This window comes from Pseudorca crassidens, chromosome 12, assembly GCF_039906515.1.
Source record: "Pseudorca crassidens isolate mPseCra1 chromosome 12, mPseCra1.hap1, whole genome shotgun sequence".
NCBI lineage: Eukaryota > Metazoa > Chordata > Mammalia > Artiodactyla > Delphinidae > Pseudorca > Pseudorca crassidens.
Window position 1 is genome coordinate 80,783,493 of NC_090307.1, and position 19,166 is coordinate 80,802,658.

General features: G+C 45.9%; 1 protein-coding gene across 1 annotated transcript in view; it reads right to left on the reverse strand.

The window, feature by feature from the left end:
* Positions 1–19,166, reverse strand: part of KSR2 (kinase suppressor of ras 2) — a 400,467-nt gene that overhangs the window by 308,739 nt on the left and 72,562 nt on the right. Inside the window, exons 2-3 of the mRNA XM_067700755.1 lie at positions 13,105–13,245; positions 9,153–9,303 (exon numbers count right to left, since the gene is read on the reverse strand). Of these exons, the coding sequence (XP_067556856.1) occupies positions 9,153–9,303; positions 13,105–13,245 (292 nt within the window). The remainder of the gene's footprint in view (positions 1–9,152; positions 9,304–13,104; positions 13,246–19,166) is intronic.

Consider the following 19,166-nt stretch of genomic DNA (forward strand, 5'->3'; position numbering starts at 1 on the left):
TGACAGCGGGGAGCCACGTTCTCTTTGTTCTCATTGGGGCGGGACGGGGGGCGGGGTGTGTGTGTGTGGCGGTTCCACAAAAGCCAGAGCTGGCTGTGTGAAGCGGCAGGTGGGCTCGACAGAGGGGCCAGAATGTGGCCTGCAAGAAAGCAGAAATAGAGGCTGTATCGGGAAGGGCAGCTTAAGCCCTGGACTGGGTGCTGACCTGGGGCTCTGCTTCCGGGGCTGTAAGATAAAGGCTGGTGTGTGGGGTGGGGGGTGGCGGGGGGGATGTCCTGTGTCCCAGGGAGCAGCCAGAGGCTTGTGGGGAAAATACACTGTTGCAGATTCAGCTTGGGAGGGAAGGGCTGGGGTGAGGTGGGGGGCAGTGTGCAGGAGGAAGCTGACTTAAAAGAATAATAAGGATGGGGCTTCCCTGTTGGCGCAGTGGGTAGGAATCCGCCTGCAGGGGACACGGGTTCGAGCCCTGGTCTGGGAAGATCCCACATGCTGTGGAGCAACGAAGCCTGTGCGCCACAACTACTGAGCCTGCGCTCTAGAGCCCGCGAGCCACAACTCTGGGCATGCGTGCCACAACTACTGTAGCCCACGTGCCTAGAGCCCGTGCTCCATGACAAAAGAAGCCACCGCAATGAGAAGCCCGCGCACCGCAATGAAGAGTAGCCCCCGCTCGCTGCAACTAGAGAAAGCCCGCGCGCAGCAACGAAGCCCCAACACAGCCATAAATAAATAAATAAATAAATAAGGATAATCATAGCTATCATATATTAAGCACTTGATTTGCCAGACATCAGGCTAAGTGTTTATATTAACTCTTTTTTTGCAACCATGCCATGAGGAAAATATTATCAGCATGCCCATTTTGCAGATGAGGAAAGTGAGGCAGAGTTAACCAGATAGGGAGGGTTGAGGCTGACCCCAAGGGAAGCAGAACTAAGATGAAGGAGGAGGGAGAGAGACTCACTGATGGATTGACCTTTGCCTAAAGCCAGCTCCATCCATCTCTCCCTTATGAGTGAAGTGAAATCAAATCAAGACGATTCCCTTCTTAAACCCCCTCCAACAGCCTCCCATTCTGCTTTTCCTGCCATGGCTCCGAGGCTCCCCAGGAGCTGGTCCCCGCCCGCATCTCCACCTGCACCTTCTCCCTGCCACCCCCGCTCCCTGCACTGTACTAGCCTATTGTCGACTTGGCTAGGCTGGTACCACGTTTCCGGAATCCTGTTCTCTGTGGTTTCAGGTCAGAGTTGGCCAAAAGTGAACATGTACCAGATCAGGGCAGAGAAAGTGAAGCAGCAGCCATCTTGCTCTGAAGGGTGGCAAGGGCAGCAGGCGGCAGGTGCGGACGATGGAGCTCATCCTCCATCTTCCCTGCTCCACGGCCAACTTTCCTTCCTGACGGGGACCCTGGTGACCAACAGTGACCTCAGGTCCACCACCAGACACTTCCTACAAACTCACAGAGGCGATAGCTCCAAAGAACCAATAACCTTCCACTGGCATCTACACCAGCCCCTCTTCATGGTCCTCCTGCAACAACTGGACATGCTGCTTCCAGAAGTTCCCAACAACCCAGGCTGGCTTCCCTTATCAGGGCAGGTTAGAGACTTTGCTCTGAACCTCCAGTTGGTCCTTTCAAACTGTTACTTCCCCAGCTCCTCCTAGCGTTGTATAAGGTCTGCGCTCCGATGATAAGTTCTTTTTCCATTACCCTCAAGTTGTTCTGCTCCCTGACTGATCCCTCACTGATAGAGTCACCAGCAAAAGCAATACTGTACCTGTTCCAGGACCAGCTTCTAAGGCAACTGGTGGCTTCCAATTCCTGCCTCTTGGAATGCTCACTCCAACATAAGAAGCCCAAGCCACGCGCAACATGTGGGTGCCCCATAAACAGCCCAGGTTGAACTCCCATCCAACAAGCAGTGTCAACTGCCATCCACGCACGTGTACCATCTTGAATGTTCCAGCCCAGTCAAGCCCGTAGCACACGCAACCAAAGAACCGCCCAGCCGAGCCCAGCCAACCAGGGAATCATGAAAGATACCAATGTAGGCGCTGTTTTGAGCCATTAAATTGTGGAGTAGATTGTTACATAGGAACGGGTTATCCGAACACGCCCCGCGGTTCAGCCACGTGGGTCTTCTTTCCGCTTCTTAACAGTGCTTTCGAGATTTGATGACCTGTTTCTTCTGCTCAAAATGTTCTTCCCCCCGTCTTCTCATATCTGTATCTTCTTGTCATTCAAGGTTTAGTTTAAATGTCACCTCCCCAGAGAGGCCCACTGTCATGGTCAGTTCAATATGTCAACGTGGCTAAGGCACAGTCCCCAGTAATTCAAGCAATTATTAATTTATATTCCTGCTGTGAAGGTATTTTGTAGATGTGATTAAAGTCCACAGTCAGTTGGCTGTAAGTAAGGGAGATTACCCTCGATAATCTGGAAGGGCTGACTCAATCCACTGAAAGGCGCTAAGAGCAAAACTAAGGCTTCCCTGAAGAAAAGGAAACTCTGCCCATGGACAGCAACTTCAGCTCATGCCCAATCGTTCCAGCCCACCCTTCCTGACCGCCTACCTCACGGATTTCAGACCTACCCAGCCAGTCACCACAATCACATTAACCACATCCTTGCAATGAATCTCTTAATATATTCATTCTACCGGTTCTGCTTCTCTGGTAGAGCTCTGACTGACCCTCCCTCTGTGGCCACCCCATCAAAGCTGGCCACCTAGCCACCATCGTTATCACCCTATTTTAATTCTACACATAAAACTGATCACCGTTTGTTATTTCTCTTGTGGATTGTTTCTCTCGACATATTCTAGAAAAGTGCTGTCCAACAGAACTTTCTGTGCTGATGGAAACGACCTAGAACCGTGCTGTGCCAATAGGGTAGCCACTAGACACAGGTGGCTGTAGATCACTTGAAGTGGGGCTCGTGCCATGGAAGAAGTGAAATCTTAATTTTATTTCACTTCAATGAACATAAGTTTAATTCACCACAGGAGTCTAGTGGCCGCCATAGTGGACAGCTCGGGTCTGGAACACAAGGTCCACAGGAGCTGGCTGGCCTTGCCCGCCACTGTGTCCCTAGTCCCCCACCGAGACCGAAACAAAGGCTGTTCAATCGAAATTTATAGTGAATGAATGAGCTGTGTCTGCAGAAGGGTTTCTGTCGCTTGCAATCAGGAGTCCTAACGCGGAGTCTCGCTGTGTAAGGGATTCCTGAGAACCCACAGAACAGGACGCTGGAGAACGGGGGAGGACGTGGTGCTGGAACACACCAGACGCGGCGGCTCTTCCGCCGCCACCCAGCCCAGCCCTCCCGAAGTTAGAAGCAACTGGAACAATAGGGCAATCAAGACGGTTCCTACTCTTTGTTCCTGTGGAAGGAAGGCTAGAGTGGAAGGCGGGGTTCTGGTGGGCTTCATTCAATACCCAAACTGAGGAGATACCAGAGAGCATCTGAGGCTGTCCTATTTCGGGGCCACTCTGCAACCTATTTTCCTCCTGGCTGCCAGTTCCCTGCCCCTCCACCCACCCCCGAAACTCAAAAGGAGGAGCTGGAGGGGGGCTCAACAAAGCAAGCTCCCGGGACACCTGTCTGCCAGTGGCACCCTGGGCTCCTCTTACGCTTCCTGGCATCTCACTCCAAGCCACCCACCCATTCTGCAGCCAGGGTGTTTGTTTGAAAACTGGACAAGTAATCCAGGCATCTTCTACTCAAAACCCTGCCATGCAAGCTCTGGGCCATGGCCCACCGTGGCGGCTGGCCCTGCCCCCTGTCTGATGCCAGCTCCCACCTCTCTGCCCAGCATTCCCAGTGGGGCAGCCACACTGGTCTCTCCACGCCTGGGATGCTCCAAGCTCCCTTGCGGAAGCAATGCACTTTGATGTGCTCCCACCACCCCCCGGTCATTAGGAGACCTCCCCCTTCCTCCTCTTGGTCTCAGCTCTACCCTGAAGCCCCAAGAAAGTCATCAGGCCCTGGAACCCAGTACAGTACCAGATGTGCAGTGAGTGCTTGATACATGTGTACAGGAGGGAGGGGTGGGAGAGAGGGAGGGAGAAAAGCAGGGTCTTCCATTACGTTGAACCTGGGTTTTTCCTTCGGAAAGTGAAGATACAAATGACCACACATTAGTAGGCTAAAAATAATCAAAAAGCCAAGAAACAGCATAGAGAGAAAGAGCAAACATCAGAAAAGAGACAGTCCCGGCAACAGCGCTCTGATACCTGAGCCACGCCCCCACCAGGCTCTCCTCTGACAGGGCAGCTGTGACCCAGCAAAGGAAGGGTCAGGAAGGGAGCCCGTGGTCTTCCTACCTGAGGTCTCCAGCCTTGAAGTGCTCCACAGCGCTTATTCTAACACACTTTCTAATGTACATGCTTATTATGATATAATTTATTGCCTGTCTCCCCCACTAGAATGTAAACTCCATAAGGACAGACATCTAAGCACACATTTTCAGAGATTAGAACAGTGTCTGGCATACTGTAGGCATTCGATAAACTTTGTTAAATGAGTGGATGAATGTTTGTGGTTTCAGGCCATAGCTGATGTGATAAGGAATGGTTGGGATATCCTGGCTTCGGGGTCCCTGGAGCTTGTTGAAGGAATGATCGCACATTCTTTGGTGTCCGGCTAAGGCTGACCTAACAAGATGTGAGAAGAGATGAAAGGGTTAAGCTTTCCTATCTTTGGGGTTCCTTGGGCACTGGGAAATAAGGATAGCCCCAAAACCCGAGGAGGAAAACTAAGATTAGAGTTAACAACTCTAAAATCAAGCTGCCCCTCTGCTCTAAGAAAGAGAGAGACTGGGATTACACGCATTCCTGGCCAGACATAAAGCTTCCTTGTCTCCATATGTTTGGTTTCCATACGAGTTTCTCATCACAACTTGTATTCTTTCAGTCCCTCAACAAACGTGCATTGAGTCCCCACTACACACCAGAATTTTAAATATCTGATTTTATCACTGTAGGAGGCTCCAGCTTTCTGGCTGAGAGCTGGGAATACCAAGCTGAATATGGTAAGACTCTCAAGAAACGAGAGTCTAGTGCGAAAGACACTTATTTTTTTCTCTAGTTTAGGATAACATTTTTGGTTAAGGTGAAGGGCAGGAAATGACAGGAACCAGCCAGCTCCCAAGATAGTTCGAAGCTTCAAGAAACCAATGATAATTTTTTTTTTTTTTTTGCAGTACACAGGCCTCTCACTGTTGTGGCCTCTCCCGTTGCAGAGCACAGGCTCCGGACACGCAGGCTCAGCGGCCATGGCTCACGGGCCCAGCCGCTCCGCAGCATGTGGGATCTTCCCGGACCGGGGCACGAACCCATGTGCCCTGCATCGGCAGGCGGACTCTCAACCACTGCGCCACCAGGGAAGCCCACCAATGATAATTTTTGAACGAAGAGAATTTAAAGCAAGAATCCTTTGAGGGTGGCTCACTGCTTCCCCCTGGTGGAGATCAGTAGCAAGCATGTCAGGCGGCTTTCCCACAAAACTTTTCATTCAACAAAGTGCAGAGGCTTCGAGGCAGGAGTTGGGCCTGAGAATAAACAGGGATTCACCAGGAGGACAAAGGGGAAGGGAATTCTAGGCAGAGGGGTGAGTACCAAGAGGCAAAATCCATGTCTGATCTAGGAAACCCTAAGTAACTAATAGATTAATTGGATATTTAGGGCTTGCGGGGGAAATGTGAACAGTGGGCTTCCAAATGGGAACCAGATCCTGAGGTGCTTTGCAATCCATAAGAAAGACTGTTCTAAGGCATTGGGGAGTTTTCCTGGGCTACATGAGCGGGAAGGTGTATTGATTCAGAGATATTTATTGAGTCCCTCCTATGGGCTAGATATGTAGCTGGGAACAAAATGGTGTATAAAAACAGGTATGATCCCTGCCCTCTTGCAGCTTTAAGGCTACTAAGGAAGAGAGGTATCCATTAAAAAAAAAAAAAACACTCCTTAAAAAAGTTTAAATTAAACTTAAAATGTGAAGAGTGGCACCATAACATTGAGGAAAGACAGAAGTAGAGTACGATGTTAAGGAGACTCAGAGCTGAGTGGATAGTGCTTTACTGAGTTGAGGTTCTCTCCAGGCTGACCCTGGCGCTGGAGGAATCTGGGCATGAGCACAGCCCTTGGTCACTGCTTTCAAGGTCCCAGTGGCTCAAAGGGTGGCATCAGAGGTAGGACATCGTCAAAGGAATCTCAGCTGCCTAGGAAGGGTTGGTGGTGGCGGGAGGATTGATTATGTCAGTGTTTTTTGCAAACCATGGCTCACAGTTCAAAAGTGGGCTGTGAAATCAACGTGGTGGGTCATCACCAGCATTCGGCAAATGACATGGAATAAAATAGAAAAAAGTGTATAAAATATCATGTATAGTAAGAATGAGTATTGTTTCATGAAACTCCTTTTAGTTGTATATGTGAATGTGTACATGCATGTGTATTTGTGTATGTGTGTGTGTGTACAGGGTTGCAATATAAATCATATTTGTTACTGTGTATCTTGATTAAAAAATTTTTGAAAAATACCCGATTAGAGGCCCTCTCAAGGTCTCACCAAGCCCAGAATGTTACAAAGGATGATGGCCCAGCCCACGGAGAGGTGACATAAACCCCTCTCTCAGGAAGAACTGAGGTCCAGCTCACTTATAAGAACTTTTCCAAACTCAGTAGCGCAACTCTGAAGAGAAGATATTAACTCTGAAAAGCAATTAAGAACCTAATCTCACGGATGGACCTAGAGTCTGTCATACAGAGTGAAGTGAGCCTGAAAGAGAGAAACAAATACCGTATGCTAACACATATATATGGAATCTAAAAAAAAAAAAAAAAGGTTCTGAAGAACCTGGGGCAGGACAGGAATAAAGGACACAGACGTAGAGAATGGACTTGAGGACACGGGGAGGGGGAAGGGTAAGCTGGGATGAAGTGAGAGAGTGGCATGGACATATATACACTACCAAATGTAAAATAGATAGCTAGTGGGAAGCAGCCGCATAGCACAGGGAGATCAGCTCGGTGCTTTGTGACCACCTAGAGGGGTGGGATAGGGAGGGAGGGAGGGAGATGCAAGAGGGAGGGGATATGGGGATATATGTATATGTATAGCTGATTCACTTTGTTATAAAGCAGAAACTAACACAGCATTGTAAAGCAATCATACTCCAATAAAGATGTTTAAAAAAACAAACATACAAACAAAAAAAAGAACCTAACCTCAAATGCTCACTCTCATGCATTGTGGGGGGCGGTGGGAGGGAGAGGCATAAATTGGTACGAATTTTTGGAAAGCCATATGGCGACATTCACCAGAAGTCTTAAAATATGTAAACACTTTGCTGCAGGAACTCCACTCCTATGAATTCACACTACAGGGATCGCCAAGGATGTACCCAAAGTTAACACTCAAAGTTGTTCACTGCAGCAATGCTTATAACAGGAAAAAAAATGGATACAACCTACATTTCTAGAAATAGGAGGCCGGTGGAATAAATGGTGGCAGATTTCAGGCGTTAAAAATGAGCAGGAAATACACTTATTGACAAAGGAAGGTGTTTATGATATAACACTGTAGTTCAGTGCAATTTTTTAAAGGCGAGAAAATTCCCAGCTGCTTCTCACAGTAGGTAGAGAGAAGAAGTCCCCCTGAAGCAGGTTTTGTCTGCACTGAGTGACTGAGCGGCCTTTTTTAACTATGTGAATATTAGGTGAGTCAATAGCATTGTACTAGAGTGAAGAATAACATGACCTTTATAGCTAGTCAACCAGGGGTAATTCTGCACCCTCCCTGGAACATTTAGAAACATCTGGAGACATTTCTGTTTGTCATGACAGGGATGAGGCAGGGGCGCTACTGGTATCTAGCGTTACCTCTACTGGTAGAGGCCAGGAATGCTACCAAACATGCTTCAATGACAGAAGAGCCCTCAATTCAGGGCTATTTGATGATGATCGTAGCCATCATTAGAGTCTGCTAGCAAGAAAGAATCCAAAAGGGCGTGCATGGGGGAGCTGGGCCAATGACCTGTTTCAAACATGTTCTTTTTTGTCCACTTCCGTATGCCCAGCCCTGCTGGCACACATAATCACTCCACAAATACTCGTTGAACGTTGCATGTTGAATCCAGCTAGGGCACCTATAGATGAACAGCCACCTGACTTTATCAGTGCCAGACTAGTGCTCAACAGTGACTCCTTGTGGTGGGAACTGAAACAACCATGCAGGTGGACCAGTAAGCTTTTCTTTGGCTGTTTGCAGAGCTGATCGCTTAGGACTGAAAAGGCCCCAGAGATAGTGGAAAAATCATGAGGCTAGAGGAAAGCAGGAAACCTCAATCAGAATGATGTTTGGTGTCCTGCTAATCAGGGAAAACAGGTATTTGAGAAATTAATGAAAAATAGCAAAGAAAGATTACAATGTTGGACCTCAAACTGATAAAAACAAATCAGAGGTTATTTTGTTAGGTGAAAAAAGCAGGTTTCAAAATAATATGTATGGATAATCCTAGCTTCATGGTTTTATCATTTATTGTTTAGAGAAACTATACACATACCCATTTGTCAGGAAGAATTATACCAAAAATTATACCAAAATGATAACAGTAGAGGGTGGGGACTTGGGTTGGTTTTTTTTTTTTAATCTATTTTCTAATTTATTTTACAATGAATGTATATTATTTATGGAAAAAGAAAAATAAGAAGTTAGATGCTGAGCCAAAATACAAAGGCACTTCCCAATGTATAAGGTAAAAAGACCCTAGGGACTTCCCTGGTGGTGCAGTGGTTGGGAGTCCACCTGACGATGCAGGGGACACAAAGCCCTGGTCCGGGAGGATCCCACATGCTGCGGAGCAAAAAAAAGACCCTAGTCTTTCACTCACGCCCAATATTTCCATATATGGACCCTAATTATCCAGAAGCCCATGCCCTACCACCTCAGAAGGTCTCCCTTGGGCAAGAGTAGCTGCCCTGACCACTTCTTCTGGCTCCAAATTCCAGGCCCCTCTTTCCTCTGCTCATGAGAGGTACGCACCATCCAGAGTCGGCTCTGCCTCATCCCGGCCTGCAGGTGCGGGCACAGGAACCCGGAGGAATGGCGGCACACGTCGCGGACGCGTTTCCATCCCCCTGGGGCTGCTCACCTGACATGTGGACGTTCCGTAGGCAGGAGAGGGAGGCATTGAGGCGGGCACACTCCTCCCGGTTGGCCCCGTATTTCTCCACGGTCTCACACACCTGCTCGTCCGTCATCTCCAAGAGGTCCTCCAGACTCAGCTGGCCCGGGGTGATCTCCTAGCGGAGGGAAGAGAGAAGGAGGGTAAACAGACCGGAAGCGCCCCGAGGGGAGGCCTCCATGTCGCCCTCTAGTGGTACCTAGAGGAAGGCCAGGCTCTCCGTGGATGTCGGCTTAGCATAACGGTTGGGTCTCCTCACTCAGGTCAGACAGGCCTGCGTTTGAATCTCAGCTTTGCCACTCATTAGCTAGATGATCCCGGGCAAATCACTTAACCTCTCTGAGCCTCACTTTACTCACCTGAAAAGTGGGAATCTTAAGCTCATGTGCTCTGTAAGGTCGCAGGTATGCTTAGCACATAGTCGGAGCTCTGTAAATGGTGGCTGTTAATTACCTGTCTCCCCATGCAGTTTTTGAACTCCTTATAGGCAGGGCTCCAATTTACTCATCTTGGAAGGCCTTCCATGCCTCCTGCCCGGCTTGGACTGCAATGATTTGTCCCAAATCCAGGGTGAACTAATAAGAGCAGAGAAAACTGGACAGCCCAAGTCTCCTGATGGCTGGTCTCCTTTCCCTTTTCTTCTCTCTTTCCCAGCCACACATTCTAGGGCTCAGATTGGGGGTTCAGGAACCCTAAGGGGAAAGGGGGTCTGGAACCCTGTAGGTGGTTCAGTGCTGTCAATCAAACGGGATTTGGGTCTGAGCCCGATAGGGCAAGACTTTGCAATCTAAGACGAAGTGGAGTACAGCATAGAGTGGGGAAAGGGACACCGCTGAAGAGATGGGCTGGAGGAAAGGTAGGATTGCCGGCTATAACTGTGTTGGTCAGGTGTCCCTTCACCACCGCCAGCAACCATCCCTCCCTTCCCGGAAGCAGTGTGTCCCTATACACCACAATATGGACACACCTGGAAATTGGTCAAACTTCTATATTTACGCATCTAAAAAAAAACAGCCTTCACATTATAGCACTTATTGGTAACCAACATTTTACATTTATTATTATTATTACTATTATTAAAATAAGAGTTTTAGATAGCAAAGAATGGCGATTCTAAGGCAATATTATGGAGTACTTCCGCCCTCTTGTGGCCATACCTGTGTATTACAAACAAATGAGACACCATCCTGCCCCACCCCGCCCCCGCCTTAATCTGGCAGTCAGAAAGATGAAAACTGCATCGACACAAAAATTCTATGAAAAAAAAAAAAAAGCTGCCGGGCAAAAGCTGAAACCCAATCAGTGCCTCTCCAACTCACTAGGTCAGGGGCAGAGAAAGAACAGTAATGAGTCACATAGCAGCTTCCTCAAATAGGGACTGTTACAGGGAAGTCCACATTAAGCAAGGTGGTGCACCAGGATCTGAAAGTGTGAATTGAATTACATTTAGAAGGGATGATTCACAACATAAAAGAATTCTCCTCTTTGCTGCAAGATCCACTTGTGCATTTTAATCCTATAATTTACCCTCCAAATACTCAATTTACACTGAAGTTTACGGTTCACACACACACACTAATCACAGCAGGAAGAATGACAGAAAAAAATGGAGAAGGCTTTAACTAGCTTGGCCCAAAAGAGGAGAGGCACTTCTGTTCGATTTATTCATAATAATAATAATAATAATTGAAATAGAACACTGTTTTAAGTGCTTTTCATGGATTTTCTCTAAAGGTCACAAAGACCGCATAAAGCAGGTACTTTTACCATAATCATCAGTCTGTAACTAGGACATTGGCATTCAGAGAAGTCAGACCACCATCACCCAGGGTCACACTGTGAGTAAGTGTGAACCCAGGCAGTCTCACTTAGGAGATTTCTCCATACTGCTGGTTCTTCCACAGAAGGGGGCCGCCTGGGGGACACACGCGTGAGCTGCAGACAGAGAGCTGGAAACCCAGCTCCGTCCACACCACCTGGTTGGTGGCCTTGGACTCGATTCTCATAGACTAAGATAAGAGCCAGAGCCCAGGCACCTGCAGGCCAGGTAAATGTAAATGAGCAAAGCTGAGGACTAGCCTGCGGGATCCTAAGGGGCAGCAGAATTCGGTTCACTGACACCAGACAGGAATTCGGTTCTGTGCGGTCAGCAATTCCGATTTTTCGAGAGAAGCCGAAGATCTGAGTTTTTTATGCAGACTCTTCCAACTCTTAAATACTGGCTCAAGAATAATTTTGAAGACAAACAAAAAATATCTGTGCCTCAGATACGAGATACAGCAGAGGGCCACTAGTTTTCAACCCCTGAAGGTTTGTCTCGGTCTTATTCGCCTCAATTGATAAATAAATGGTCCCGAAAGCCTCTGAAACATGTATGGAGCCATGCAAATAAAATGTACTGTCTGTACTTTTATGGGACCTTTCATTTTAAGGATATTCACACGAAACCGCCATCCTGGGAATGATATTAAGAAACAGAGACTCCTACACCATCTGGTGCGTATGCACAAGATGCAGGCGGAGGGGGGAGAGGGGAATGTGAGGCTTCTGTACCCCCAGCTCAGGACTGTTATATGTAGCAGGTTCGGGCAAGATCACGTTGGGAACAAGGTCTAAAAAGACAAAAGGATCTTCCAGGCCTCTTTGAGCAGGAAGCAGGGGGTGCCTTGAGAAATGGCACTTGGTCCTGCAGGTGAGGGGGGCGCCCAGAACGCCCTCTCCCCAGCTCAGGGAGGCCCCCCAACAGGAAAACGAGGAGAAAGCACCGTGCTTCCCACTTCACACTCTGGAGTCCATCTGAGCTGGGGTTTCCTGCTAGCCCCGCCCACTCACGAGCAGGGCAACTCCCTCCATCTTCTAGCCTCGGTTTCCTGCTCTGTACAATGGGGTAAAAGTCATACCTACCTCAAAAGGTCGTTGTGAGGGTCTGAACAGTCTCAAGAGTTGAGATCCTGCATGTAAAACCCTCAATACTATGCCTGGCACTGAAGATTCAACGAATGAGAGCTGATTTTATTAGGAAAGTTTCCACCCACTCACTGAAAACAAGGGGGGACCCAAGATCCCAGAGGGTAAGGAAATCTCACCATCCTTGAAACCTTAAGGAGGTGGTCCACTCCTGGAGCGTGGACACAAGACAACAGGTGTTCTGATTTTGTCACTAGAAAACCTATTACTTCCAAAGTTTTCAGCAACAGCAACAACAATAATAAGTTGACATTTCCTGGGTACTATTAGGTTGCAGACTATGGGCTGAACATTTTACACAGATCATCTCATTTTATCATGCCAACTACTTAAGAAGAGGAGACAACCATTACCCCATTGAACAGATGAGAAAACCAATGTCCTAAGATATGCTGCCCAGTATGGTGGCCACTGGCCACATTAATGAACATTAAATACAATTAAAACTTGAGTTCCTCAGTCACAGGCACTAACCACAATTCAAGTGCTCAGTAGCTACATGTGGCTGGTGGCTACCACATCAGGCAGCACAGATATGAAATATTTCCACCATAGTAGAACATTCTGCTGGACAGCACTGGTCTAAGAGGTAAAGTGATTTGGCCCAGGAGGCTGAGTCCTTAAGAGGCAGAGCTGAAAGAGGGTCTATCTGACTCTAGGTCCACACTCTGGTTTTTTTTTTTTTTTTTGGCCACACCTCACAGCATGTGGGATCTTAGTTCCCTGACCAGGGATCGAACCTAAGCCTGGATTCTTAACCACTGGACCGCCAGGGAAGTCCCTAGAACCACACTCTTAATGACCCCATTCAGACAGCATCAGAGATGCTCCGTGCCTGCATCCAACGCGTATTTAAGTCCTACTATGAGCCAGACACAGCCAAAAACCCACTGCCTGAGGGGGCTGACTGCCGGCCAGTAAGGGGCAGAGGGCAGGGGTCGCCTCCAGTCACCTCCAGGACTTCCTTCCGCACGTCGACGATCCGGAACCAGTGCCGGAGCTGGGGGAAGCCGTCCAGCTCGGCATTGCGTTCCTGCAGGGCTACCTTCTTTTTGCAGGACAGCTGCCGGCTGAAGTACTTCACCAGCTTGCTCTGCGGAGACACAGAGAACAGAGGACATGTCTCAGAGGCACTGCCACAAGGAGGAGAGGCAAGCATCTCCCCAATGTCCCCTCCGCACCCCAACTCCGTGTTTTAAAGACCGGTTCAACTGCAGTGAGACCCAGTTTCCATTCATGTCCCAACTGTGTTGGTGAAGATGGGCAAACAGGCAGGTTCCAAGATTCTGCTGGGGAGCACGGCGTGCGTTGTACCCGTGTAGTGGGGGCGGGGTTTGGACTGTATCCATCCACATCTCCACTGCACCAATCCTTTGACCTTCACAGTTGCACTTGTAGGAACTCCTCCCACAGGCACCCCATCCTGTGCCAAATGACTGTGGAGAAGGATATTTCCTACAGTTCTGTTTGCAATGGCAAAAGATTGCAAACACCCTGAGGGGCCATCGGTAGGAGACTCATCATAAATGAGGATACACGCACACAGCGGAACTCTATGCAGCTGTAAAACAAAAAGAGGAAGTGTGCTGTGTACTAAGACAAGATATGCTGATAAATAAAAATAAATACTCTCTCATTCATGTGGGAAATGTTTACATTTGTGTATCTTTGTAAATGCAGACGCTCTCTGGAAAGATCCCTAATCTTCTAGGGAAGGAAAGAGGGAGGGAGGGGGACAGAGGTGAGAGGAACATTTTGTTTAACCCCTTTTTTACTATTTCAGTCTTAAGTCACATGCAAGTATTCATAAATTAACAAATACTTTTAAAGTGAGGTGGACCCCGGGACTTCCCTGGAGGTCCAGTGGTTAAGACTCCATGCTTCCACCGCAGGGGGGCACAGATTCGATCCCTCATCCAGGAACTAAGATCCGCATGCTGCCTGGTGTGGGCAAAAAATAAATTTAAAAAATAAAATGAGATGGACCTGAACCCATGCTTCTAGAGGGATGCCATGCCATGAAAAAGGAAAGGTTTTTTTTTTTATTGCCTATTATGTAAAAACTAACAACATTAACAAAAGAAAGGCAATAGGTGTGCATGAGCAAAGAAAAAAGTGTGCAAGACACACCCCAGCCTGCTAAGTTGGGATGGGGAAGCTCTGTAGATGGGGTGAGAAAAAAACGGTTGTATTTCTTTATATATTTTTGCTTTGTTTCAATAGTTACTCAAAGCATGTTTCATTTTTGTGATTTAAAAGCTATTTAATAAAGATAATTCAATGAAACAAAAATAAAAATCCTTAGTTATACAAATGCTTTTGACATTTTAAAGCACCTGTCAGCCAATATTTATCAAGAAGGCGGTCCCAGAATTCTAGGATCACATCATTTGGAGCAGGGCATGACAGCAGTGGGCACCTGTTTCTGTCTAGCTGGTCTCCATACAAAGACTATTTCAGCTTTCTTTTGGGGAGCCTCCTTCTTCGGCTCCCAGTTCATGTGGCTGAGGTGAGGCTGGCTTCACCCACCCACCCCACCACCACCGGGCTGCAGGGTGGGCATGTGACCCAGGCCTGGCTGCAGCCTTTGGAGCAGAAGTAACAAGTAAGCCAGGCTGGGCCGCCGAGAAACCTCCCCATCAACCCTTCCCAAGCACTCAGAGGACAGCTCCCACTTCCCACTGGAAGTGTCAGGAGGGCGCCAACGAAGCCAGGAGCTGGCGGGGCATCCCTGTTGCCATCGAGGAGAGCTCACCTGACACTGAAGCCCACTGGAAGAAATCAGAAAACTGGTGCTTAAGTTAACGTTAATTTTATTCACCTCACTAGTAAAGAGAAAGTTGCCATTCTTTTTTTTTTTAACGGAGATTTTTTAAATTAATTTATATTTTTGGCCGTGCCGCGCAGCATGTGGGATCTTAGTTCCCCAACCAGGGATCAAACCCGTGCCCCCTGCAGTGGAAGCACGGAGTCTTAACCACTGGACTGCCAGGGAAGTCCCAAAGTTGCCATTCTTGATCAGCCCACATTCTATTGCAATAACGGCACAAAAATCACCTTATGCTAATGTACCTAGAATGCTTTTCATTTAGAATCTCAATTTTGAGTGTTAGAATAGGAAATTTCAAAAAGAATATGTTTTTTCTCTAGCTTATTTCTGAATGAATAGGGTCTGACCTACTGAGACTTCAAAGCTGGGCTCTCAACTAAGACATCCATAGAACTTTCATGTCTCTCGTTTTATTTTACGACTTGTTTTAACTATTCTCTTTATACAGGTATGGAAAACCACACAAAAGAAAGAAGTACACTTTGACACGTTCCCCATCATTCTTTGAGCACTTCCTTACTCTCCGACACCACAAAATTTTCTAGGGTCATCTTATTCTTTTCCTGACCCAACCCTGGAATCCATCGTTTCTCCAAGGAGTGTTGGTTCCTCTGAGCGGAATATGGTATTCAGAAGCCAAGATCTGGGTACTTGGTGAGATTATTGATACCGGGGTGTCATCATTTCCAGTCCCCTTAGTAGACAGCCTAGGCAACATATGTATGAGCAATGCATATGTGAATACGTAGATACATAAATCTGCACCTATATTTATTTTGTTATTTATATGTATTGATAACTGATACCTCTAATCCCAATCCAACACCATGGGGTTTATTCTAACATTTTCCCTCCCCACATTTGTATCACTCTTCTCAGGCAGTGAGAAAAACAATCCTCAATATACTTATTTATTGGCTCCGTCTGCTGAATTTAGCGAATTCCCTAACTCCACCAGGCCACTGCCCTGCCTGGGTGCTGCCCTCATGAACCCTGACCCCTGCTGGGCTGCCCTCTCACCCTAGTTCTGCTGCCTGCCTTGTTTTTGTTTTTGTTTTTTGCGGTACGCGGGCCTCTCACTGATGCAGCCTCTCCCGTTGCGGAGCACAGGCTCCGGACGCGCAGGCTCAGCGGCCATGGCTCACGGGCCCAGCTACTCCGCAGCATGTGGGGTCTTCCCAGACCGGGGCACGAACCCGTGTCCCCTGCATCGGCAGGCGGACTCTCAACCACTGTGCCACCAGGGAAGACCTTGTTTTTGTTTTTGTTTTAATTGAAGTATAGCTGATTTACAGTGTTGTGTTAGTTTCTGGTGTACAGCAAAGTGATTCAGATATAGATATAGATATGTATATATCTATCTATATATATTCTTTTTCATATTCTTTTCCATTATGGTTTATCACAGGATATTGAATATAGTTCCCTGTGCTCTACAGTAGGGCCTTGTTGTTTATCCATCCTATACACAATAGTTTGCAACTCTTAGTCTCAAACTCCCGGTCCATCCCTCCTCTACCCCGCCCTTGGCAACCATAAGGCTGTTCTCTATGTCTGTGAGTCTGTTTCTGTTTTGTAGATAAGTTCATTTGTGTCATATTTTAGATTTCACATATAAGTGATATCACATGGTATTTTTCTTTCTCTTTCTGACTTACTTCGCTTAGCATGATAATCTCTAGTTGCATACATGTAGCTTCAAATGACATTATTTCATTCCTTTTTATGGCTCAGTAGTAGTCCATTGTATATACGTACCACATCTTCTTTACCCATTCACCTGTCGATGGACATTTAAGTTGTTTCCATATCTTCGCTATTGTAAACTCTTCTGCTTATGAACACTGGGGTGCATGTATCTTTTCAAATTACGGTTTTCTCTAGATACGTGCCTAGGAGTGGGATTGCTGGGTCATATGGCCATGCCTTGTTGTTGTTGCTGTTGTTTCAGATATTGATGTTTGCCGATGGATTCTCAAATCCAATATCCAGGCACCACCCCCAACTCTGCTCTGGTTTCACACGCTGAGAAGCGGACACGAGTGAAACTGATTTAATCTCGGTGTCAAATGTCCAAAATGGTCATTTCACCAGCTACATGTGGCTAACTGAACATTTAGGGTATTGCTATAGGGTGATTAAGGAATGGAATTTTAAATTTTATTTAATTTAAATTTGAAAATGGAAGCCACGTACAGCATTTTTCTGTTAAACATAAACTTATCATTTTGATAGAGCTACATTTTACTTTAACTTTGACATTTTAGGGTCTGAATTGAGATGTGCTGTAAGTGTAAAATACACATTGGATTTCAAAGACTTGATAGGAAAAAAATAACATAAAATATCTCATTAATATTTTTACATGGATTACATGTTTCAATGATAATCTTTTGGATACATTGGGTTAGATAAAATATATTACTAAAATGAATTTCAGCTGTTTATTAATGTGGCTACTAGAAAATTTTAAATTATACATTTGGTTCACATCTGTCACCCTCATTATATTTCTAAGGGACAGTGTTGCTCTAGGGCTTTATCCTAAAGAAATAATTAAGGATATTCATGAAGTCTTGCTCCAAGTGGATAATAGCCATGAAAGATTAGAAACAATCCAACTCTTCAGTGATAAGAGCTGATGTAAATAAATTACAATGTATTCATATAGTGGCATACCATTTAAAGATGTACAAAATATGTATAATATTTGTAATGTATAAATAATGTATTAAAAGCTTTATAAAGCTATACGAGTATAGATGCAAAAAGCCTTGGGAGGGTATATAACAAAATTAAGATTACGGGTGACCTATTTTTTTCCTGTTTGCACATCTGTAGCAATCTTAGAAAATACGATGTATGTGCATTAGCTGCTTATCAATGGAAAAAAATGTTTGGATAAGGTTGGCAATATTTTTTAACGCTGATGCTATCCAATGTCAATGAGAATGTGAGAAACCATTGAGAATGCCACCAGAAAGCAATTTGATTTGGAAGTATCAACATTTTTTTTTCAATTGAAGTATAGTTGACTTACAATGTTGTGTTAATTTCTGCTGTATCGCAAAGTGATTCAGTTATACATATACATATATATATATATATATATATACATTCTTGTAAAAATTATTTTCCATTATGGTTCACCACAGGATACTGAATATAGTTCCCTGTGCTGTACAGTAGGACCTTGTTGTTATCCTTTCTACATATAATGGTTTGCATCTGCTAACCCCAAACTCCCAATCCATCCCTAACTCCCTCCGCCCTGGCAACCACAAGTCTGTTCTCTATGTCTGAGAGTCTGTTTCTATTTCATAGATATATTCATTTGTGTCGTATTTTAGATTCCACATATAAGTGATATCATATGGTATCTGTCTTTCTCTGACTTACATCACTTAGTCTGATCATCTCTAAGTTCATCCGTGTAGCTGCAAATGGCATGATTTCATTCTTTTTATGGCTGTAAGTAGTATTCCATTGTAAACATGTACCACATCTTCTTTATCCATTCATCTGTCAATGGACATTTAGCAGGATTGATGGAACCATGTCACTGCTCAAACACCCATGCTTGAAGAGCAGCATTTCCCAAGTGTCGGTACCACTGATAACTTGGGGTGGTACCCAGGCATGGCAACATTGGGTCCCATAATGAGCACATTCTTTCCTGTCCTAATCTCCCTGCAGTCTTCTAATTATATATCAAAGAGACAGTCTCAGTTCAGTGATATTATGTCTTTAACACCTAACACTGGCTAATCTCTCTTTATAACAGACAGCAGGACACAGACTCACAGCCCTGGGCAGGTAACAGTATTTAACAACTTAATGATACATGTTCATCGTATTTATTTTCTTGATTGTCTTCCATTTATGGCAAGTGATACTAGTTTTCTATTACAATAGTTGTACAAAGCTTTAATTTTAGATACATGTATGTTTTTAGAAAATTGGGTTTGGTTGATAGCAAAATACACAGATATGACAAAAAGTACGATGGTGATACAAACTGATGAGTTTGGGCAACACTGTCCTATAGAATAATGTTCAAACTCTTTTGACTATTATTTGGGGTTCATCTCAACTCCATTATTCTCCTTGCCTCTCATTTCCATGCAATTCCCTAAACACGTCACCTCTCTATGCATTTGCTCAGGCTCCTCCTACCTAAAAGT